Here is a 25,346-nt window from a genome sequence, read left to right as displayed (position 1 = left end):
ATGTTCCATGTTCTTCTCCGAATCAAAGTTCAAAGTTGAAAAATGTTCCTATTCTTTCTGTTGTCAATTCGATGATTATATCGCAACTCTTAACTATCATTGTAGCGGAGCCATGATGGTTTCTGTTTTTATATCTAGAGGGCTTCAAATCTTCAATGAAAATTCTTTTCTTGGATAAGTCATATTCGGATGACTCTGAATTGTGTTGATTTTTATTGAGAGCAGCTGTAATGGAATCTGAATTTGTCAAGATTTTGAATGCATATAGGAATTTTGCGATGAAGTTCAAGATTCAGGGTAGGACATGGGTTAGAGCTTGAAATTAGTTATGTTAGATTAGAGAGGTAAATTCAAAAAATTTTATAATTCCTTAAGATTTAGATAGTTTTATGGGTTAAGTATGATTTTGGTATCTAAGGTTGGAGTTGAAAATTTTTTTTATCCCAAATATTTTATTGTTTAAAATCGTTTCTAAGGTTTAACTTAGTTTTAAAATCGTTTTTTTTTTTACCAAATTTTTAATCTTTATTGCGAAAATACTCCTAACTAAAAAAAACAGAAAAAGGAAAAAAGGGGGAAGGGAATCAAGCTAGGAGGAGTTGGTTAGGGAGGGGGGGGGAAGTTGGTTCAGGGACGAAGAGTGGGAAGAGAAGGGGAAGGGCCACCGCCGCTGCTCTTCGCCGCCGTCGCTCCTCTCCCCTTCGCGCTAACCCCGAGCCACAGTGACCTTCCCCTATCATTCTTTTCTTCCCTATCTCGGACCTCCTCGAACCAGAACTTACCGCCGACGAACTTTCCCTGCTTCACCACCGCGCAACAACGTGGAGCCCTTCTTTCTCACTATCTGTAGCCTCATCTCCACCACGACCATCTTCCCTCTTCTCCCCTTCGCGCTAACCCTAGCAACACCGTGGTCTTCTTCTTCATTCAACTCCGCGAACCACCATCTCCACCCAGCACCATTCGCGCCATCTCGCCCCTGCATCCTTCAATCCCTGTCGTAGAAGGAACTAGAGCTACCAAAACACCAGAACTGACGGCAGGTCCAGCCCCTTCCCGTCATGCTTAGACCGCTGGTGCTCCACCAGCTGCTGCACTACCCTTGCTTCTTTGTCACTGTTGCTGCGACACCACTGCCTCCCCTGTTCCCTCTTTTCTGTTTTCTATCTTCATAATCCAGATTACCATTTTGTTTTTAGTTTTTGTTTTTGGTTAGTCTTAGTTCTTTGATTTGATTCTGGATTAGTTTAGCTGGATTTTGATTTTCTGTTAGTAGATTTTAAGAAATGGTTAACTGTATACATGATCTATTGTTGTTGTTCTTTTGCGTCTAGTTGTTGTTTTATTGTTGTTGCTTCTACTTCTGTTTTTTATCTTTTGGTTCTGCTTCTGTTTCTGGTTGATTTTGGGAAAGAAAGGGGAAGGGTATTTTCGTCTGAAAAATAATTTTAAAATTAAGTTAAATCTTAGGGACGATTTTGTAAGTAAAAAAAAGGGGTTTAGGACGAAAAAAATTTTCAACCTCTACTTTAAAGACCAAAATCATACTTAACCTTAATTTAATCTATCAGAATTCATTTTTTATAATTACAGATTAGTTTTAATTATTGATCAAATATATCAGTATTTTATTTTTTTATGATCAATTTTAATATTTTATTCTTTTATGATCAATATATCACTAAATGCTAAATTCTAATTTCTTAACTTTATTTATTTTACGTAACGAATAATAACTCAATCTTAAATGTTATTAATTTTGAATTCTCAACTTAAATGTTATTAATTTTGAATTCTCAACTGATAAATTTAATAACTATTGTTATCAACTTAATAACCATAATTTTAATAGGATTTGGATCCTCTAAATTTTGGATTTTACTTTAGAGAGTAAAGTATGATCTATCATTATTTATTTTATAAATGAAAAAAAATATAAGAGAAAAAATATTTAATAGTGAGAGATCTCACTTTATCCTCTAAAGTAAAAATCTAAAATTTAAAAGATTTAAATTTATTTTAATATTATTGTCAATTTTATGTCTATAAAAAATAATCTATCTATTTCAACAAGAAAAATGTCACATAAAAAAGTTTAATAAATTTTATCGTTTTATCTCTAACATTTATATATTTTATAAAATTATTATACTTTTTAATTTAAACACTTGACTTGAGTGTTAGGAATGTAACTCTCCCGCCCGCTAACTTATAATCTAAAGTCACTGTTTCACATATGCCATGTGTTCAAAAATGCAAAATTATTAGGTAAATTATTAATTAGTAATTACGGAGTGATTAAAATAAACTGAAAAAAATTATTCTAAAAAACCGTTAGAAAGATTTAATTATTAAAAATGACTTTTAATACTAAAATTATTAAAAAGAATAATTTTTTTTTATAATATTTAAGAAAACGAATCAAATATTTTTATAAAGAGATAAATATTTCATTATTTATTTATTTATTTATTTATTTTTTAATAATTTTTATGTTGATAAATTTTATTTCTCTTAAGATTTTAGTAATTTTTATTAATTATTTATATATTTTATTTATTTATTTATTTTTGTGATTTTTATCTAACGAAAAAAAAGATAAAAGATCATAAAAATAAAAAATAAATAAATAATAAAAATTACTAAAATTTTAGAAAAAAAATTGTTAATATACAAATTATAAAAAAATAAATAAATAGTTAAGAATTAATATTTTAATAATTAAAAATTTTTAACGATTTTTTAGAATAATTTTTTTAAATTAATTAACTAATTAATTATAAGTAAATATTCATACATATCTATATAGCGTTAAGAATTAAATAATATATATTAAAGATTATAAAAAATTAACTAAAAATATATTTATTTGTTTATAAAAAAATTTATTTTTTTTAAATAATTTTAATATTAAAAATTCTTTTTAATAATTAAATTTTTCTAACGATATTTTAGAATAATTTTTTAAAATAAAAATTTGTAAACAAGTAGAAAAGTGAATGTATATATACGTGTGTGAGCGTAGGCCCGTGTGGATAGTGATGCGAGGAATGGCTGGGGGTGTGGCTAGCTAGCCATGCACGACTCTTGGCCTATTAACAAAATTGGCAATTCTATGCTGTCAGGGTCAGGCTATTCTATGATGATTACCATGACTTCCAACACACATAGTGGCCCGGTGCAACTGCAACCACTGGACACGACGGTCTCATAAGCAACGATTGAAGTAACAGGAAGCAAAGAACGACACAAGGGTAGGGTAGGGTAGGGTAGGTCAGAAAAACATATGTAATTGGTTATTGGTGTATGTGGTGCATGCATCATAGTAATTAGTAACACATGTTATCTACACCTATGGTAAATTGGATGGGGTCCAAATGTTAAAGTCCACACATGCTTTCTACAAGTAAAATAAAAATGAAGAGAGAGAAAAGTTTGCAGGCATGTATGTAAGCGTGTTAATCATGCATTATTTATACTGCGAGTGAGAAGTGAGAACCCCACTATGTGTCAGAAATATCAATTCATGCAACACTCTCTTCTCCATAACTCCTCCGAATGCCATCACTTTTCTTCTTTCTCTTCCAATGGAGCTGCAATTGAAGAAAACCGCCCTTTCAAGAAGCTGGATTTTGCTCGACAAGGATGGCACAGGCACCATACTGGATGTGGACAAGTATGCTATCATGCGCATGGTTGAGATTCACGCTAGGGACCTTCGAATTCTCGACCCTCTCCTCTCATATCCTTCAGCCATTCTCGGCAGAGAGAAAGTCATTGTTCTCAATTTAGAGGCAATTCATTCCCCTTCAATTTTCAACTTAATTCTCTCTCTTTCTCTTTCTCTATCTCTTCAATTAATCACTTATTCGACTTCTTGTTGTTGCAGCACATAAAGGCGATTATCACTGCACAAGAGGTATGTTCCTTAGCTTGCTCTTCGAATTAGCGCAGCAGCATTCCAATTTCGTTTTAATTTCCGCATCTATCTTTTTTAATTTAGGTGCTTCTTAGGGATCCAATGGACGATGATATTCTGCCGATTGTTGAAGAATTTCGAAGGCGGTTACCCAAATCAACCGGGGATGAAGAACCATCTGCTCAAGACCGTGAAGGAGGTGGAGAAGGGCAAGATAACGGTCAGCTTTATCCAAATAAATAAACGATAATAATAGTTTCCGGAAAAATATGTTTAAATCATTTTATTTATTTTCTTTGTAGAATTTCCGTTTGAGTTCCGAGCATTGGAAGTTGCATTGGAAGCAATTTGCAGTTTCCTTGATGCAAGAACAATCGAGTTAGAGACTGCTGCTTATCCAGCTTTGGATGAACTCACATCTCAGGTAACGAGAAAACCACTGCCTAAAGAATAAAGATCCATTTTTTTAGGGGTTCATAGATTTTTCACATAACATGCCTCCTTATCCAAATGGCTACGTAGGACAGAAGAACTTGGATACTATCATCTCTGTTTTCTAGCACATGCATGCCTTGCTTTCCCCTGTTATATGCCCAATTAAACACGAGACTTACTTTGAAATTTCCAGACACGACAACATTGTTTTGTCGGAAAATTTTGTCTTTTTCCTAGTTGGATTAGATTTTTTTTTTCTTTCTTTATTTTTCATATACTATTATTAATTAGTGATGTGCTTATATTTGTTGTAAAAAAACTTGTAATATGCTAATGAATGTTATCAGAGCTCGATTAAGAAAGTAAAGTTGAAAAGTATTGCTTATGCATTTCTGATTTGTCGTCTGATTAATAATTCATGGTTTTGGTTGAATGAAATTTATATCCAGATTAGCAGTCGTAATTTGGATAGAGTGCGGAAACTGAAGAGTGCAATGACAAGGTTGACTAATCGAGTTCAGAAGGTATATATATATATGTTAAAATAACATCTAGAGATTAAAACAAAGTTGTTTTTAGGTATCTCATATAGAATCCAGAGTTATCCTGTTTTTTGCACTGAATTTTGCGAGCTTATTGCATGTAGATAAGAGATGAACTAGAAAACCTACTTGATGATGATGATGACATGGCTGATCTTTACTTATCAAAAAAGTTGGCTAATTTATCTTCTCCTGCAAGTAGTTTTGGTGCTCCAAACTGGCTTCTTAGCTCTCCAAATCCAGATTCAAAGATTCACAGATCAAGCAAAGCGAGTACAGCAACCTCAGTTCAAGTGGAGAATGATGTTGAGGATCTTGAAATGTTACTTGAGGTTATATATACAAGTATTCAATATTAATTTTGATCATGATACTGTTTGTTCTAGTGATTAGTGAATTGTTCTATGGTGCAACCTGCAGGCATATTTCACCCAAATCGACGGCACATTGAATAAATTGAACACAGTATGAACTAGCTAGTACTACTGCATTTTCTTTCTTTCCTTCATACTAAGTTCCAATATGATTTCTATTAACACTACTAGAGTGATGATAAACTTTGATGTTCGATACTTCTGCAAATGCAGTTGCGTGAATATATTGATGACACAGAAGATTATATCAACATACAGGTATATACGATATTCATTTGGTCATGTATATGAAAGATAACTTTTGCTGCCTAGATAATTGACACTGTTCATAATATATGTAATTTGTTCATGCAGCTTGACAGTCACAGAAATCAACTGATTCAGGTAAAATGAAATTTCAAACTATTTCCATTCTTCTTCTTCTAATTTCTACTGCATTTCTGTACTGCTTAGCTTCTATCTTGATTCTGTTCCACTTTCTGTTATATCTGGGAGCCTTACACTAAGTTCTTTATACACACACTGAAAAACTTGTTGCTATATGAAGGCCATGATTATCTTCTTAATGTGTCTAAATACCAAGGGTATTGTTTATGCTTATTATTTCTTGACAGCTAGAGTTGTTCCTTAGCTCGGGGACTGTGTGTCTGTCCATATATTCATTGGTAGGAGCAATATTTGGTATGAACATTCCATATACATGGAAAGATGGTCACGGATACATGTTTAAATGGGTAGGTACATACCATATCCCTCATAAAAATTTCTAGAAAATCCTTTGCCAGACCATTGGAATTTACGCAGCATTGTTTATACTTTTATAGCCTTTGGCAAAAATTCTACGTTATTTTTTTCTAATACTGCCATATATAACTTTTCTTTTCTTTTTTATAACTTTTCTGAGTTGAAAATTTGGTAACTATAGGTGGTGATGCTTGGGGGAATGGTTAGTGCATCTTTGTTTTTAAGCATAGTAACTTATGCCCGACGCAAAGGACTTGTGGGGTCTTGAAACGCATAGAGATTCGTTCATGTTGGAAGCTGAAATCCATGCGTGCACCCAAACAATTTTTTGTATCATGTCATCCAAGTAATTGTTCAATCTTTTCTCTCTCTCAAAAGCTGCTATCTATCTAGCAAGTGGGGACTTATTTTATTTTATTTTTTTGATTGGAGCAATTGACAAGTTGTATATGATTGTTGATGAATTAGCAATTAAATTAGATAAAGTGCAGTCCAATAATCTAAGAGTATATATTTTACCTACATTTTAGTGCAGCATTATCCTCTCTTATGACCGTTTTCATGTTTAAGTCTGTATTTGGTCAAACCGATGCGAGTGATAGATTATGGGCCTATTCCGTTTCCCTTGGATGCAGGATGCGCATGCGGTTATGTCAATTAGTACTACAATAATCATATTATTACAATGTCCATCACATGTTCTGACTTTCTCGCTGACTTCCACTCCTTTTGGTCTAATCATTATATATTCTGCTGCTTCTGTATATCATCATCATAATCATAATTATATTTCAAAAATAATAAAACAAATATGAATTGTGACAGGTGCAATTAGACATAGAATTTATTCCAACTGCTAGGCCATTTAGCAAACCTTGAAACATGAACGCTTGGTAGAATGGAAAATACAATTAAAAATTACACCACTATGGAAAAGTGTTGGTGCAGCGGTAGAGTCGCCACTCACGTACTCACATTACATCTTGACTCTTGAGAAGAACCTTTTTTCTTTTTTGAAAAAAACCCGAAACGCCCCTGACAATTATCTCGACGAGGCCCTTGACAAAAAAAATATCTAATCTGATTCTTGACAATTACTTCGAAAGGACAATGAGGTTTTTGTACAAAAAAAATGTTTTTTTTTTTATACAGGGACTAATCAATCCCAAAAAAAAAAAATTAAGAACTGGATTGAGTATTTTTTTTTCTTGAGAATCTCATCATCTTTTCGAGATAATTATCAGGGGGTCAGGTGAGGTATTCACTCTTTTTTTTTTTAGAATATAAAAAACACCGAGATAGCAGACGCAACTACTCCTAATAAGGGTCCAGAAACATAATAGATTCCTCCTCAAATTGGAACCGACTCAAAGAGATAATATCACTCGAAAGAAATGCAATGAGCATAAGGACCTTATTTAAATTCCAAGCATCAGATTCATGACTAGCCAAAAATGCACCAAATTGGCATCAAGCTAAACAAAAAAGAGACGAAGAATTACCAGTTTGATAACCATATGATATATATATGTTCCCAAAAATGAAAATTGAATAATATGAGTATTGTTTTTCATTGTTAATATATACAATTCTATTGTTTCAAGCTCCCAATTCTCTATTCTCTATTCATAATACTTCAAATTTAAAATTTGAATAGCAAGTTAAAAGGATCAAGTTATACTAGAAACTAGTAAGTGTGAAAGTCGACAGTGTCAGACAGATAGAGATTTGTAAAGAGGGAGGAGGGACCCTTTTTCAGTTAATAAACAAATCACGAAGATCACATGTTACCCTGATTCTCCCATTTTTCAACAAAGCCAATCGAATTAGCTTTTTGACTTTTCCCTCAACATCTAAACCCAACTACCAATAGTGTCTAATACATATTCTTTTGCTATTATTCTTTGATTTCTATTTGTTCGCCCTATTAGGAGGACGAAGAAGATAAATCTACCGTCACCAAACTTGAACCACAAGCAAATTAAAACATTCCCACTGCCAGTTTGAAATAGACAAGAAATATTTTGTATATTTATTATTTTATTATTTCTATATGCCAAAAGAAAAAAATTGATACATAATGTCGTACCGAATGTATAAATTGTTGCTGCAACCTCCCATAGAAAAGATCTAACTGCGTGCAACCAGTAATTGTAGAAGGAAAACATAAATCAATGATGTTTCCAAATCATAATAAAATGTATTCGTTAAGTCAGTTGAAAAAATATAGAAAGTGCAAATAGGGATACATGCATATTAGATTGCAAAAGTACACACATATATATAAGAACATGCATAAATAAATAATTTATTTAGAAAGCTCAAAATTGATTTTTACTGTCAAATTATTTAACGTATATATTTTTTTATTTTTTATTTTCTTTTAGAAGTGGTGTTAGATTATTTTACGTCCAAACTCGTGGCAGAGTGACAATTTTGATCATAAACTTAGGATTATTTCACTTAATTTCATCTCTCAACTATTTTGACCAAGTTCCATATTTTTGTTGAACAACTTTATTAGTTTGTTATATTTTAGTAATATAATAATATTTTAGCAAGTTTTGTAATTTATAACAATTAATTAGTTATCATTAGTATTTTTAATAGTGTGAGATTACATCTAATAATGTGGAATTATTCAATTTTTTTATTGGTTAAATACTAATAATATCAAACCACTCTTCCACTTTAGCTCATGATAATAATAAAACGTCTCACGACCCACAAATTCAACCCAGTAGAATACACAAATTCAGTTATAGTTTTAGTCTTTATCTTATCTTATTTTTATCTTTATTTTATCTTTATTTGTTTTTATTTTTCATAAGCCAATACTCTATATATACTTAATTTTACTTTTATAGTTTACAATTTTCAATCAATCAACAATTAATAAAATTTTTTCATCTTTTATTTTCTTTTATTATTCTTTCACAATTTTATTATCTTTGTGTATGTACTCTTTCCGTTTTATTAGATAAGATTTTAAAAGTGCTAGCGACTTTCTCATAATAAATTAATAACGATGTGTTTAGTAATGTAGCATTAGTTAGTCCTAGCAACACATTTTAGACCCAGTAAAGGAAGCTTCTCGAAACAAAGTTGAATGGATTCAACACCTTCAAAATAATAGACAAGTTCTCCTTTGTAATAAACAAAATAATCTGAAAATTTTAAAGTTCAGCTAACGGATAATTCAAGAAGTTTATCATAATTGTGGATGTATACTAATATATGTTGATGAGAAGCAGCTGGTATAGTAGGAGTAGGCCCCTATAATATTTGAATGTGAAATATGAATAAATTAATAGTAGTAGTAAAGTAATTATTAGTAATTAATTAGGATAGCACAGAGGAGGGTATGGTAGACCTTGGCGCATGTTAATGCACGCTCTTTTCCCCCCGCATGACACGCCGTCCATCACCTAGCGCGCACGTTAACCCCGCGGCGCATGGTATCACACCCTCCTACTCCTCTAGCTGTCGTTGGTTCAAGTGTGAAACATGTCTTTAATAAAATAAAAAATAAAAATAAAAAAAAGGAAGAAGACATAAGAAAGAGAGAGAAGAAAAAAACAGACTCGGTTGTTTTGGCTTTGGTTCATGCTCTTTTCGACGAAGACTCCCTTCTCAGCTGGATTCAGATCATCCACAACAACTCCTTCTCCCAAATCCACGTCCAATCTCCCTTTTCATATTCATCTCTCTGAATCCCAAATTTTCATCCATCTTCACATTCTTAATTCTCCGATCGCTATTATTATTATGCATATATAGGTCCATATATATTTGAAATATACATATATCTTGCATATATTATTATCGCGATTAATATTCTTGTTCCATTTTCTTACGCTAGCCATGTTTGTGTAATAATAATGCAGGATGTGATTGTTACCAAAACGGACGTAAATATTTGTGGGTGGTGGGAACAAGCATGCACCGAGTGAGGGTGGATGCACGTGAGTGAAACCAAAACAAGCGGCGAAGAATGGCGAATCGGGTGGTGAAGGTGAAGAGGGAGACGATTGCGGCATGCATGACTTGCCCCCTCTGCAACAAGCTCTTCAGAGAAGCCACCACCATATCCGAATGCCTTCACACGTGTGAGTTTTCACTTTTCATTTTACTTAACCCCCTTTCCAAATCCCCTCTCCCATTTCCCTCAATCCAATCTTAATTTCCTCAAATTTTCAATCTTTTCTTTCTCATGCCTCTTCTTCATCTTCTGCCTTCATTCAATTGCTTTGAGTTTGACTCTTCTTCTTTCTTTCTTCACCCCCCTCATCCTCATGGAGGGGTTACTTTTGTAATTACATACTTCTATCCTATATATACAATTAAAGAGGGTGTTTAAACTTTTGACTACAACTAACCTCAATTATTTTCATTTATGGTAAAATTGTAAAATCACTTAGACTAGTTTTTTCAGTTCATGCAACACTGGTCTCGTGGCACCACCACCCACATTACTATTAATATATGCAATGCAACTAACTTTATTACATTTTGGAGCTTGGAAATATTTCTCTATGTAATTATTTTGTTGTTATTATTATTCTCAGTTTAAGGTTAATTAATTGGTGTTCTAGTTGGTTAGCTATCTTCTGTGTGAAATTTTATTTCTGAACGTTTCATCACTCATTGGCTAGAGCTTTAAGGAAAGGATATATCAATATATGTGAGCCACGCCACTAATAGATATTTTTTTTTCTTCTTTTTGTTTCTTTGTGGATTTCGTTTACTAGTTTGCAGGAAGTGCATTTATGATAAAATCACAGATGAGGAATTAGAGTGCTGTCCAATATGCAACATTGACTTGGGTTGTGTTCCACTCGAAAAACTAAGGTCACACCCTCTTCTTTCTGCCACTTTCCCAAATTACCCCTTCTACTACTTTTTTCCTTTGGAAAGAAAGAAAAATACAAGCTGCTATATCATTGTTATAAGTCTGCTAAAAATTGAGATACAACTATGCATGCTTTAAAGCTTCCTTTGAAAACAAATTATATGTTTGATTTGTCTGTAAAACTGTTGAATAATGTTGATCCTTCAACATTTATATTGAAACACCATCAAGGGAAGGAATACGGGTAAAAGAGGGTGTCAAGATCATACAACAATGACCTGCAAGAGAATGAGGATTTCTGTTGCTAAGATATCCTATCAGGATAAGATAAAATTATATTCATTTTGTTACTTTGTGAAAACTAACTTGATTGATCGGCTCTCTTCAGAGCAATTTGTCATTAACTGGAAATTATATGCATTTAGTTTGACATCTTTCAATAATTTATATACATTGATGCTGATATGTTTTAACTTCTATCGAGAAGTTTTCGCGACATAGATTTCATCTGTCTATTAAAAAATATAAATAGTAAGAACTATGGATAAGGTAACATGATTGCATTTAATAAAGTTTCATTTGAATTATTAGTTGGAAACAGCGACAGAGTAAGATGAACAGTGTAAAAGGGTGGTTATTCAATCTACAGATCAAATTAATGACATTGTTGACCACAACTGGTAGATATGTTATTATTTGAGAATGTTCAATTTTAGTATTTCTCAATTATCTTAAAAAATGACAGCAAAAAATGTGACTTAAGAGTGAATATTGATTAAGTTGGATCAAAGAGTAGGGAAATCGTCATGGAATTGATGAATCTTCAAGATGGAAAAGGAAAAGATATTGTTCTGAATTTTCTTTGAACGAAATTGTACTGTTATGAATAACAGCCGTTGGTAATGAAGCAGAGAGAGCAGTATTTAAGGAAGAAAAACAAAAAAGACACACACAACTAATGATTGTGGTGTTCTCTTTTCGATTGTTGCATGCTGAGTTGTAGACCTTGTCTTCTGATTACCAGGCCAGACCACAGTTTGCAAGATGTAAGGGCCAAAGTTTTCCCCTTAAAGGGAAGAAAGGTGACAAAGACACCTGAACCTGCTGCCCCCTCGGTACCGTTACCAGCTAGAAGAAAGGAGAGATCTCTTTCATCTTTGGTGGTCAGCACTCCAAGGGTATCTGCACAAGCAACCATGACAGGAAGAAGAACAAAACCTACAAGAAAGGCTGGTAGTCTGCGATCCTCTAGTTTTTCCATCGAAAAGTCCATTAAAAAGGAGGAAGAAGTACTAGAAGATCATCCTGGGAGTTCAAGTTCACCGGACACTTCAAATAAGTTTGCTGAAGATACTCGACAGGTTGTAGGAGAGATGAGCCGGCTTTTATCCTTCAACTCACTATCTAGTGCTTATTTATTTATCATTTCAGTTCATTACTTCATTTGATTTTCCACATTGTATTGGCATTAGTTCTTATAATAGTATACTTAACTTTTATTTTTAATTTTTCTTGTTGCAGAGTTCATCCCCTCGTGAAGGCAGTCAACCCTTACCAAATAAAGGAACAGAGAATGGTGCCGAATCATGGGATGCAAAATTGGATCTTTGGAAACCCTTGAATTGTTTAGTAGAAGTTGCAAGTAGGAGCAAATCTTTCAAGTCTAATGCACAAGGGTCTGATGCTAAACCAGAAACCATTCAAGTAAATGAGACTGATTCTCAAGTGCTAAAAATAAAAAATAAGGAAAATAAACGCAAGGGGAAGACTGAGGATGAAAAGACTAGCAGTTGTCCTGTCTCTTCTGATACAGTGAAACCCAATAAATCGCGTAGAGTTCGGCGTAGAAAGGAACCCCCTTTTGGGGAATCAGGCATATTACCCCAAGCTGTGCTGGATTCTAACAGCAGTAAACACTTAAGGAGTTGTCCAATTTGGTTCTCCTTAGTAGCTTCTGAGAACCAGTGAGATTATATATCCTTGAAATTTAAATTAACAACTTATATCTTTAAATCATATACATATTTTAGGGAACATTTCTATATTTACTTATTTCATACTAATGTATCAGGGAAGGAGACGCACCCTTGCCTCAAATTCCTTCAAGTTATGTGAGAATAAAGTAAGTTCCTTCTGGCATTCTTACCTGTATTGCCGCCTTTTATTACTTTAGTTTTGATTTATTGCATGATTTTGAAATAGGAGTATTGTGCTTGGAGCAGTGTTGGACATCTAATTTTTCTCTAAATTAACCCTCTCCTTATAGTAAATTTTACATAGCATCTTGAGTGATAGAAAAAGTCAATGGCTTTGACCTTCAGAAGTTGTGCTTCAGTATAATGTAAATGATTTAGCAGTCCATTAATTATATCATGGAGAATATCAATGCAAGCTGAATAAGCAAGATGTATTTCACGGACTCTAGTTGGGCCTCTCATTTTGTCTATTTTAAGATAAAATGGTTGTAACTCAAAAGACAACTATCTCGATGTAGTTGTAAGAAAGTCTTTCACAGTAAGGGAATTTTCACCTTTGTTGTCAGCTATTAAGATTGCAGCATTTACTATCACTCAGATTGTATTTTCTTTTCTTTATTTTATCCCATTCCATGTTATCCTCAATTATTTGTCATTCTTCAGATTGGGGACCATAATTGGGTCTTAGGACAGGCTAACTTCCTCTTTAGCCATTCCTTTTCGCCTTGTTCCTTCATTTGTCCTTTATCCTTGTGGTTGGTACATGAATAACATGATTGTTCCTACCAGTTGTATATTTGTCAGAAGATGAGCATATCAAAGAAAATTAGTATAATACACGAAAAATAAAAAATAAAACTGAATTTCAATTACCTCGAAAAGAAAATGGGCCATAATTGTGGATTTTAAACTCAATATGCTCTCTAGAAATCTGCAGAAATACATAGATGCATTTTGATGATCTTATTTTCAATTTTTCCTAGGTGGTCAAGTGAAATTTTTTGTGTGAATATTATCTAAACAGATTTCATATAAACTCTGCCAAATATAAATGTTGCAATTTTTCTCTTCCAAAAAAAGAAAAAAAAAAAAGAAATGAAGGAAGAAAAATGAAAACAGCTATAACTCATCTTTTCCATTTTTAGAAAGAAAGTATTCATGGAGTCAATTACATATCTAAAATTGCCTTAGGAAGAAATATGAGATTTCTTGCATTAAACATCAACTATATTGATTGATTGTGTATACAATAGCATTTAAACTGTTGTAAGAATAATTTACCAAGGTGAGCCTTTGGTAATGATCTTTAAGTGAATTATTGATCACACACTACACCTATACATGGTACTAAATTCGCTCGAGAAATCATTTTCACTCTAACTAGCTTAGTGATCCAAAACTGTAGGGTGTAACTGAACCAGAATGTTTCTTTTGTTTATAACAGGGATGGAAGCATACCTGTCTCATTTATCCAAAAATACTTAGTGAAGAAACTAGAGCTGACCAGTGAAGCAGAGGTAACTCTCTCTCCTTTTCTAGTGTATCTACAAGACATCAAATTTGCACACAATTGTGCAATTCACATAACGCATAAGTTGAGGTGGGCCACCGATTTTGATGAAGAAAAATGATTGATTAAAAAAGGAGGGTAAAAAGGAATAGTGTTGATTGATGTATTGGGGTTTTGTGAAGGAGTAACTTATCTCTTTCAATGAATTATTCACAATTCGATTGTTCTTAGAGTATTCTACTTGTCTTTTTTAAGCTCCTGACATGTTTGATCAGTCAAAGACAATCTTGAATCACCACTCTTTACTGTTCTGATACATGTTCTTAGAGTATTCTTAGAACATCATCTGATACATGTGGCCTCCAACGTACTGGTTGCCCTATTGGAATAAGGCTTATATGTTCTGGTCATTCCTTCTTACAATTCAAAATAGAGCAATGGTAATAGTTTACACATGTTACTCATTCTTGAGTTGATTCTTTTTTACAGATTGAGATTAAATGTATGGGGCAACCAGTGCTCCCTACACTGCGGCTACAAAATTTGGTTGAGTTGTGGCTGGATTCAGCCGCCACGTCACAGCGGATTCCAGCAACCATTGGGTCATCAGCAAAGGATTTTGTGATGGTCCTGGCCTATGCTCGGAAGGTCCCACATCCTTGATCATGGTTCCCCCCAAAATTCACAATTTTTAATGCACCTTGAAAATGTTGACCACAGCATAATTTCCCCACCTGCATGGATACTGAACATGGCTTCTTCTTCTGGCACCATTGTTGCCAAAAGCAGTTATATCTTGGAGGATAAGAAGGGCCAAATAAATTAATTATAAGGAACTCTCCTCCATACGAAGCATAATCCTTCTGCCATTACTGTAGCATGATGAGGTTGGTCATTGTAATGATCATTACAACATGATTTTTCAATGTTCTCCCCCATTCCTTTGGTCCAATAATTTGAAATGCGCATGTGACATAGAGATATAAAGTATGTATAGGCCACCATGTGTAGTTAGGAGAGATTATTTATTGTGATTTTGACATTTAAATCGAGAGGATATTTTTTAATTTCTTTTTAATTTTGATAGATGTTTTAATGGATGAATGATCCTACTATACTCCACAACTAGAAATAAATGCATTAGAGAGAGTGAAAAAGAATTACTGAAAAATACCATCAAAAGGTATTTAAGTATAGATAAATTGGCTAAATACATATTAACATATATGCTTTATGACAAGATATTAGTGTGTTGTCAACAAATTTGGAATGGATGGATGAGTGGTTAGTTTATTCGTGTGCTTTGTGCTTAAGACTATTGAATTGCAGCATATCTTTAAATGGATGTGAGATTCGCAGCTTGTTTGATCATGTAGACAATATCATCAGGATAAAATTTGTTTGGGAAAGTATGAGGAGCCAATGGAATATTTGTACAATGCGAATAATGGAGGTTTAGAGAGTATTAGAGATATAACCATTAGTGTTACCTTTTTTTATCAGCTGAAGCTTTTGGGATGAGTGGTATCATGACCTAGTATTAGAGTTCTAGATCCGAAAAGTCAAGAGTTCGATCTTTGGTGAACCTCAAAATCAATTTAAATTTTTGGGAGGATGTTTATTATCCCTACTACTCGGATGGTTATTTTAGATAGTATAGAAGATGTTCATTTTGTAACTCAATAACCCATTGTACACATTGTACAAATAATCCATTGTGACTTGTGGCTTGTGGCTTAACTATATTCACTAATTCATACATGAGCTGTGGAGTGTAAAAGTTTTATTTTGGTGCAAGTTCTTATACAATCATTTAACTGTTGAAACTGAGAGCATATTGGATGTTGTCTTGTTTTACAAAAATAGAAATAAATAAGTGGAAATATGTCTATCAACAAAAACAAGAACCAAGCAAGAAAGTGAAGCTAGGAATGATTTCCAAAAATATCTTCAACATCTTGCTTGCACACCAATCGAGACCCACACCTCACTATTTGTAATGAATGGCAGCAATAACTTTTCAATACAAATTCAATTTCTTTGAAGTGACCACCTTCATAAATTGTGTGACGAAATTTATCAATGGACAGATAAAGAATATAAAGGTGAGGGCAATATGGCTCCATAAGAGGTAAATTCCTGGAGTTGATGAACATCTTACCCTTAGGCCCAAACAAATAACATTCAACTTCATGATTGCACACTTGAGGTGGATCTGCATAACTTACCAACATGAAACACAGAGCAAATCCCACCCAATCATTTACAGGACAATTTTGAGGGATTGCTATCTTTGCAAAGGAAATACATCTTTGAGGGACAAACCATGATGGAATTTCACTCCCAGTTATAAGCATGTCAAATCTTGCTTTTGGGATGCTAAGTCCCTGTAATGCACAAAATGTTTGTTAAGTTTGCAGTGTCTATATTTCTATCATGTCCCAACTACCAAACACAATAATATAAAGACTTTTAGAAGTAGGGTACCAAACCTCAAAAAGGCGATTGATAATTTCTTGTATAGGAAGGTGGCATTGTATAGGTGATGCAAAGAGGTTGCATGGCTTGGATAGATTCAATTTGGAAGCTTCAAGTGAGGCACAATTGCTTGCATCCAATTCTTTTATGCTTGATGGAAGCTCTGGCAAAGATTCAAGCTTTTTGCACCAATTTATATCAAGATACTCAAGCTTTGGAAGTTTCGATATGCTCCTAGGCATGCTAACAAAGTCATTCCCAGAGAGATCTAGAATCCTCAAGGAAGATAAATGGCAAAAGTCATCTGGTATTGATTCATCAGATAAATTGCAGTAACTTAAATCTACACTGCTCAAAAGGCATAAGCGGGAGACTGAAGGTGGCAAGCGAAATCCGGTTGGAGCTTGTTGACTTCCAAACAACCACTTAAAAGGGAGAAACATGTCCATTGAATTTGATACTTGCCCCTTGCAACCAGCAAATGAGATTACTCTGAGGCTTTCTAGATAAAAGACACATGAAGGGAGTTCTTCTATTGCTGTTTCACTTGCACATAGTTCCTCCAAACACTTTATTTCCTTAAGGCACTCCGGCAAGCTGCGAATTTTTGAGCATCCGGAAACATTCAAAATCTTGAGAGACTTCAGTTTATGAATGGTGTCTGGAAGGCAAACAAGATTCTTGCAATTGTTTAACTTCAATTGAGTAAGGCCAACTAGACTTCCAATTGATGATGGTAGCTTTGTTATAGCAGTTCCCTCTAAAGAAAGCATTGATAGAAGTTCCATGTTTTCGCCAAACTCGGGAAGTATTTTCAGTTCTGAGCAACCAGAGAGATTTAAATCTTTCAATGAACACATCTCCAATTTACTTGGAAAAGCTTTGAGCCTTTTGCAGTCTTTCAAATTCAATAGAACAAGTTTCTTGTGATGTACAAGGGACGTATGAATTTCCGTTAAACTTGTACAACCTTCAAGAACCAATGATTCAAGATTTGGAACCCCATCAAAGTCAAGGGTTTTCTTTAGGTTCTTGGAGAAACTCAAATTGATAAACCTTAGCTTTTTAAGAATCTGTCAAAGTTATAAATATGACAGAAAAAAAATTATTAGTTTTTGGAGATATTGTGATTATGAGAAGAAAAAAAAGATATAAAGAAGCATATCTTGTACACAAGTTCTAGTTGAGGAAATTGACCTTTTTTCCATGCCAAAGTTGTTCAATTTTGCTATGAGACAAATTGAGGTCAACAAGCTCATTCAGTTGATTACTAAATGGTAGAGCTTTCAAAGGAGATCCTTCCCAATGAAGAACTTTGAGTGAACAAGGAAGGCAATTGAGGCCAAGAGGAAGTTGCATCTGACATAACTTGAGTAATCTTACTTGATTGCTGTTGGAGAAGGCTTCAGTGCTCCAGCATGCTTCATATGGTTGAACTATGTTTAGAACTATAGCTTGAATGGCTTCAGTCCCCTAGAAAACCAGAATGTAAATGTTGCATGCATGATGCATCTTAAATCAAACATCCAGTATTAGAAAAAGAGGCACTTACCTTATTATTTGTCAATACATGATCAATGTCATCTTGAGACCATAACCTGCTACGTTTGCCTGGATCATTTGGAGATTCTAGGAATACAATATTTCTTCCCATTTCTTGAATCAAATCATGCATCTGCAACTTATTGGTTGCACCAATAGTTATCAAATTTCTTTCAATCAAAATTTCAATTCCAATTTTAGGACAACCACCACAAGTTTCTAACATATCTGTAACTTCTTCTTTATCCATGCCCTTGAAAAAACAGGCAATATCTAGAAACATATCTTGCTCGGGGCTATTTAAACCATCATAACTTACTTTCAGTGTATTTTGGATCTCAGGAAGCGGAAAACTTCTTATTTGCTTCAAAGCACTATGCCAAACTTCTATAGTTCTTCCATGAAGATGGGAACCTAGCACTTCAATTGCTAGTGGAAGGCCTTTAGTGTATTCAACCACTTCTTTGCACAAATCCAAATACCCTTCTTTAGGCTGATCTTGTTTGAAGGCTTTCAAAGAGAGGAGATGAAGAGCTTCATTTGAGAATAAGCCTCCAATCTCACAAGTTTTTAGCACTCCATGTGTTGCCAGAATGTGTTTGTCTCTGGTTGTGATTATCACTTTACTACCTGAACCAAACCACTCTTGCTTCTCTGCTAAATTCTCCAATTGACTTAATTCACTTACATCATCAAGAACAAGAAGAACCTTTTTATTGCACAAAGAGTTTGCTATTATTTTTTTCCCATCAAAAAAATTATGAAAATTGCTGCTTCTTACATTAAGATGAGAAAGAAGTTCCTTTTGGATTTGAACTAAGCCATTTTTCTCATGCATCTCTCTAATGTTCTGAAGAAAGCAACTAACTTGGAATTCCTCTTTAATTGATTCATAGACTAATCTAGCAGTTGTAGTCTTACCTATGCCACCCATGCCCCATATGCCAACAAAGCGAACATCATCCAACCTCATGCCTATGAGTGAAATCACCCTCTTTATCCTTGAATCAACCCCAACAAGGTTATCTGTGCAAGTTGGCAGCTTCGGAATCAGCAATTTCTGTATGTGATCAACAATTGTTTCAACTAGTCCTGCTTCATGTCTGTACAGAGAGGGAATGGAACAAAAAAGTAAGCATTGAGATGGTAATTGGTGAATCAATGAGATGACTTTAAATTGCAGTTTGCAACCACAATATTATTGTTGCTATGCTGTTTCATATACATTTTTCCAAAATTTTCTACGCGACCATAACCGCAGTTTAAAACCATGACTAAGTCTGATCTTTTATCTCAACACAGCCAGTTTACATAACAACATCAATATGACAAACATCACAGTCACAGAGTAATTTATACTCCCCTTAATGATAACAATAGTTACAAAAGCTACCTACCATTAACTTATCATCATGTAATGTAAAACAGACTTCTGACTTCTTAAAGGTTCACTTTCAGTATACTAAACAGGTATGAAATTGATCACAAGTTGGTTATAGTAAATGTTTGACTCTGCTACTTACTATTTAAAAAGTCTTTAACAAACATAACCATTTGATATAATGACACTGGGAAATTCGTTTACTCAATCAATGCATAGAAATTAAACTCATCAGAATATATAACAATTTAATCAGAATGATGGGTCTACTTACTGATCCTTAGAGTCCCAACCAGAGAAACTTGCAACTTCTTTCAAGGCATCTCTCCATCTCTTCACTTTGTCCTTGTCTTCTCTGAATCTCTCTTCATGTTTTCTGAAGGCTTCACCAAAGGTTTCTCTTTGATACCTCACATCAGAGGGATCAACACCATAGAAGATGGGAAAAACAGCTTGGCCAAGATTGCTCCTGCAGTGAAGAATCTTTTGGAGCTCATCTAAGCACCAAGTTGAGGAAGCATAGTTTGGTGAGAGGATGATGAGTGCAAACATGGACTCTTCAATGGCCTTGAAGAGCTCCACAGATATGGATCCTCCCTTATCAAGGTCATGATCATCCTTAAAAGTCTTGATACCCCTTCTTTCAAGGGAAGCAAAAAGGTGGTCTGTGAAGCCTTTTCTGGTGTCATCACCTCTGAAACTCAAGAAAACATGGTTGGTCCATCTTGTGCTGATTGCCATCCTGTGATCCTTGCAATGGTGTGATAGTACTGCTTCTGATTCTGAAACTTATTGCTGCTATAATGCAAGTTTGCTTTTTTGTTTCTTATTTCTTGAGCCTGGCTTGTTTAGTCTTTGAGGAAAGTGTGGTGAAGATTGGTTACTTTCAATATCACTCACTCCACTTTGCTACTTTAATTTAATTTATTTTTTGTGCTGGAATCTGGATTGATTTCCACGAAGTATCCAAGAAAAAGGTAAGAAAAAATTTTTGGCGAAGACTTATTGACTCATTGGATTCTAATTCAGGAAAGAAAAGTGGTTAATTTTTTTGGATATTGACTCATTCTCAATGCAATACGTGTTCTGCGTATTGTGCTTGCACAGAACAGTGTCTTCAGAACACTGTAAAACTCTATTTTTTGTAACATTAACGTAAAACTTTATTCACTCTTCCATATTAAAATAAAAAATCTAAGAAAAGTTGTTGTCCCAGTAACAGTATAACCAAACAGAACATATATCAAAAGAAAAAAGATATCATGGTATTATTCTAAGGAAAATGTCACCAGATTTAGCTAAATTACATTGACTTCTTTTCAAATTAACCATATTACATATGTTGCAATTAATCGATGACCTTAGGCCTTAACCTTCTTCAAAATTTAGTATATATAATACTGCATATTTTCATATTTAAACACTGGTGTTACTGAAAAAATCACACTTACTTTTCTTCTAAGGAAGTCAAGTTAATATAGTTGAAGCAAATATATCAAATAACTCCAAGAGAGTTCTCATAAATAAAGCTAACAAGTAAAATATATTTTTTTTCTCTAAAATTTTAAATGGATAATATTTGAAATAAATGCTAATTTTATTTTTACTATTGTTTTGTTTTTTAATCAACAATCAGTTAAATTTTTTTAACAATTTTATCTCTAAGTTTTTCTTTATTTATTCTTAATCGTAACACCTTTTTTTTTCACTATCCATCTCTATTTTCTAGTCCCAATCTCAACCCCAAGTTAAAAGGGTTAAGGTCGGAGTGGACCATGGTGAGGGATTTTAGATTGATAGACGATAGATAACATACTAAAAAGTGGTAGCATTGAGGTTGGACGACTACAACAGTGAGGGGTGGTGGCTGTTGGGATTAGGTAGAATCGTGATTAGTTTAGCGTTAGGGTTAAAGATAGGTGGAAAAAGAGAAAAAAATGGTGATGATAATGACGACAATAACGATAATAAATCGTGACTGATTTAATGTTAGGGTTAAAAACGGATAAAAAGAAAAAAAAAGTGATAATGACAAATGAACTGGCCACTTGATCAATTAACAAAATATATACTTTATTCTAAAACTATCGCACATTAAAATCTTAAGGTACTTCGAGCCGTGACCTTCTCTTGAATTCTTAAAGACTCAAAGCTTCTTTCGCTCCATCCCCGCAGGGACAGAGAACCCATCGCTATCTCGGTTGTGCTACCGGAGGCTCTGGAGGAGTCGGAATAGGAGAGCACTCATTTTGGAGTGGGCTTACTACTTAGATACTTTTAGCAGTCTACTTCGCACTTGGCTACCCAGCGTTTACCGTAGGCACGATAACTGGCATACCAGAAGTGCGTCTTTTCCGGTCCTCTCGTATTAGGGAAAGGTCATCTCAATGCTCTAACGCTCACATCGGATATGGACCGAACTGTCTCACGACGTTCTGAACCCAGCTCACGTACCACTTTAATGGGCGAGCAGCCCAACCCTTAAAACATACTACAGCCCCAGGTGGCGAAAAACCGGGACATTTGTATTTGCATTCACACTTAAAGCAAAGGTTAAGGTTGAATTCTTCCTCAAAATAGTTACTTACCACTTACCACGTGCTTTACATTTTACATCCAAATTGTGACCATCCAAGATTAAAAAGGGCTATGTGCCATGAGAGAACAAAATATGCAAGTCTAATTCAAAACAAAGGAAGCCGGGCCACCATAAAAAGCCAAGGATTTACTTCCACTGACCACTGCATACTCCAAATACTGTGGGGTGTGGGGCATGCACTTTTGTGTTCCCACAAAACTATTCCATTAAACATTACAAAGCTTCCTTGCATTGCATATCTCTAATAGGGGCTATTTTGGTGTGATTTCATCGGGTCTAGGGTCGGGTAAGGGTCTCAAAAATAGACCTGATTATTATTTTGGGTCGGGTTCGGACCATGACTCGGGTCACTCGAAGTCGGCCCGGTGGCCCAGTTATCATACACAATTAATATTTTATGTTATTAGTGATGGATGATGGTTATTCTTATGTGGAATTTAAGTATTGTAAACCTTAATATTTTGTGTTATTAGTTATTATAAGACTATAAGTTAATGTTTTATGTTTAAAATGCATAAGATTTTAGACTAATGCATAATATTGTGTTATTTATATTGATTTAAATATTTGGTGTTATTAGATAATATTAGTATTGATTATGGTTATGCTTTAATTTTAGAGAATATTTGGTTCTTGTTATATTTTTCTAAGTGAATTTTACCACGTCAAATAATGGTTGGTGTCTTGAAAATTTGGATATTTTCACATGATAGCTTATAAGAAGGTATCAAGGTAATGTAATGTTCGGTTTTTACCCGGTATAATCGCGGCCCAAAAGTGTATAGGTTTAATCGGGTCTAGTGTCGGATTCGGGTCTAATAAATAGGCCCGATATATATTTCGGGTCGGGTCTGTGTCACATCAAACCCGGTTTCACCGGGCCTATGCACACCCCTAATCTTTACAGCATGCACCAGTCTTACAGGGTACAATTAAAATGTTATTTGTGTAGATAACTTCTATATATCTTATTATTTATTGTATATTACTAATTTTATAATTAAAATATGTCACATGTTATTTTTTTATTATAATTAAACTGTTTTTTTTTTAAATTAAAATATTCTCTCCTTTTATTCTCTATTTTTTTTCTCTCTTATTTATTCCGTTTTTCTTATATGTTATTATTGACTAATTATTAATTTATAACTAAAATATATAATATAACATTTTTTAATTATAATTGAAATTAAACTAAAATTTAAAATATTGACAGAATATCTCATGTTCAAAGATTGTTGATTGGCATTGAAAATTCGAATGTTTGAACACGAAGTACAAATTTCATGTCTCGTTCAGAAAAGAGTATTTACTCCAAAACAATATTTTGAGTGTGCTGTATGGCAAACCAAAAAGCATTGAACCATTACAATTAGAACGAATTCAATTAATCTAACTAAAACACAACACTAAACTAAAAGTCTAAAACCTACCTACATTTGGGAAACATACATAGCATGACCAATTTTCTACCCATTACAATGCAAAATCAAGTCCTAATCACATCAGCTGTGGAATTGGTTACATCAATCGAGGAACAACATCACAGCCATATTCTGGCAATTAGCCAGCCGTATAAAAGTATAAATAAAATAAAGAGAAAATGATAAATAAGTCCCTAACTTTTTGTTCTGTGGATATTTTCGTCTTTGACTATTGAAAAATACTTTTAATTCCCTCACCTTCACAAAACTTGGACGGATCAGTCCCTCCATCCAAATACTTCCGTCAGGAACTGATCCGTCCAAATGCCTTCGTCAAGGACTGATCCGTCCAAGTTTTGTGAAGGTTAGGAACTTAAAAGTATTTTTCAATGGTGAGATACAAAAATATCTGCAGAACAAAAGATCAGGGATCTATTTGTCCTTTTCTCTAAAATAAAATAATTACACTCTGAAATTTGGACTCAAAACACACAAGTAGAAGAACCCTTCAATTTTTACCCAAGAAAATTTACACCGTTCATAAAACAAGCCACTATACACCGTTCTTTTTTTGGTTTTTTCTACTAACTATGAAGAATGCATGAACCCATTACAACCAATTTTGCTCCAATAAAAAAATGTGCATTGTAAGGAAAAACAAAAAAACAAAACAAGAAGAAAATCAAAATCATATTCCAAGCAAGGATGATTCAGCTAAATTACATTGTAGCCTGTGGTGGTTGTGGTTGTTCTCTTAGTTGGGCTTCCAACAAACGAAAGCAAGCCTCCACCGTCGTAGCCGTCGGTTTCATCAACATACAAATCCTCGGTGCTCCTGAACGCCGCGTGCAACACAACCACCGCAACCCCAACCAGTACGGACACAAGCACGTTCAGCCACACCCCTGTGAGTGACACCGCCACCACGGTAACCACCGCGAGCACCGCCGCCAACGCCCTATCGTCGATCACGCGGCCAAAAAGCTCCACCGGCCTGTCCCTGAAGAAGTAGAGGAAGAACCACGCGGCGAGGGCCACGAGGAACACGATTATGGAGAAAGGGTGCCATAGGAGGCTGAGGAAGAGGATGAAGAGAATGATCATGGCGTAGTTGAGGCGGAAGTGGTCGACGTTGCGCTTCACGCGCAGTGTGGCCTCGCCCACGGAAATGGGGCGCGTGAAGGAGTAGAGCGCGAACACCTCCTCCCATGGGCGGCGCGTGGGGAAGGTACGTCGCGGTGAGGTCGCGGCGCGTGAGACGAAATAAGGAGCGGCGGAGTTGGATGAAGATGGCGATGGAAGTGAGGTGTAATTGGGTGCTGCGGAAGACATCACATCAGAGACTCGGAAACTTTGAAGGGGAATTAGAACGAAATTGATGAGTTGCGGATCCGATTGTTGAACCCTAAAGCGGCAATTTTGGAGTTGTAGTTGAACAAGAGTGAAAACTGAAATGGTGAAACGGTGTCGTTTTATGTGTTTTGGTGTGAAGAGTCTTCTCTGTATGATTAAGGGGTGCCAGCGAGTGCATGGGGATCCTGTACACCACCCAAGGTTTTGCTGGGTCCCA

At 34.5% G+C, this 25,346-nt stretch overlaps 4 protein-coding genes across 7 annotated transcripts; 2 read left to right on the top strand and 2 right to left on the bottom strand.

The window, feature by feature from the left end:
- The first annotated feature begins 3,172 nt into the window (after positions 1-3,172).
- Positions 3,173-6,536, top strand: LOC107645243 (magnesium transporter MRS2-I). 2 transcript variants are annotated; one of them, XM_016349226.3, is made up of 11 exons: positions 3,173-3,794; positions 3,890-3,919; positions 4,004-4,139; positions 4,222-4,343; positions 4,804-4,878; positions 5,001-5,228; positions 5,317-5,361; positions 5,484-5,528; positions 5,625-5,654; positions 5,885-6,004; positions 6,196-6,536. In XM_016349226.3, the coding sequence occupies exons 1-11, from the start codon at positions 3,588-3,590 to the stop codon at positions 6,280-6,282; spliced, it is 1,125 nt and encodes a 374-aa protein (XP_016204712.1). In that variant the 5' UTR covers positions 3,173-3,587; the 3' UTR covers positions 6,283-6,536. The 2 variants fall into 2 exon arrangements, with proteins under 2 accessions (XP_016204712.1, XP_016204713.1); XM_016349227.3 differs by lacking the exon at positions 5,885-6,004 and having other exon boundaries at positions 3,440-3,794.
- A 2,978-nt stretch (positions 6,537-9,514) lies between these two features.
- On the top strand, positions 9,515-15,419 carry LOC107645245 (E3 ubiquitin protein ligase DRIP2). Of its 3 annotated transcripts, none has more exons than XM_016349229.3 (8): positions 9,515-9,794; positions 9,902-10,123; positions 10,766-10,865; positions 11,891-12,227; positions 12,388-12,830; positions 12,938-12,988; positions 14,287-14,359; positions 14,842-15,419. In XM_016349229.3, the coding sequence occupies exons 2-8, from the start codon at positions 10,009-10,011 to the stop codon at positions 15,013-15,015; spliced, it is 1,293 nt and encodes a 430-aa protein (XP_016204715.1). In that variant the 5' UTR covers positions 9,515-9,794; positions 9,902-10,008; the 3' UTR covers positions 15,016-15,419. The 3 variants fall into 3 exon arrangements, with proteins under 3 accessions (XP_016204715.1, XP_016204716.1, XP_016204717.1); XM_016349231.3 differs by having other exon boundaries at positions 9,579-9,694; XM_016349230.3 differs by having other exon boundaries at positions 9,522-10,123.
- Positions 15,420-16,133: 714 nt separating this feature from the next.
- Positions 16,134-20,760, bottom strand: LOC107645246 (TMV resistance protein N-like). Its single transcript, XM_016349232.3, has 5 exons — positions 20,028-20,760; positions 18,383-19,475; positions 18,028-18,303; positions 16,845-17,903; positions 16,134-16,739 (listed from the first exon to the last, which is right to left on the bottom strand). Exons 1-5 carry the CDS (start codon positions 20,492-20,494, stop codon positions 16,278-16,280), a joined length of 3,357 nt encoding a protein of 1,118 aa, XP_016204718.1. The 5' UTR covers positions 20,495-20,760; the 3' UTR covers positions 16,134-16,277.
- A 2,885-nt stretch (positions 20,761-23,645) lies between these two features.
- LOC107645247 (PRA1 family protein F3) lies at positions 23,646-25,346 on the bottom strand. Its single transcript, XM_016349234.3, has 2 exons — positions 24,245-25,346; positions 23,646-23,970 (listed from the first exon to the last, which is right to left on the bottom strand). The coding sequence occupies exon 1, from the start codon at positions 25,106-25,108 to the stop codon at positions 24,491-24,493; it is 618 nt and encodes a 205-aa protein (XP_016204720.1). The 5' UTR covers positions 25,109-25,346; the 3' UTR covers positions 23,646-23,970; positions 24,245-24,490.

This window comes from Arachis ipaensis, chromosome B6, assembly GCF_059453495.1.
Source record: "Arachis ipaensis isolate K30076 ecotype BB chromosome B6, ASM5945349v1, whole genome shotgun sequence".
Classification (NCBI taxonomy): Eukaryota; Viridiplantae; Streptophyta; class Magnoliopsida; order Fabales; family Fabaceae; genus Arachis; species Arachis ipaensis.
The sequence above is the reverse complement of the archived record's forward strand: the minus strand, read 5'-3'. Positions and strand labels throughout refer to the sequence as shown.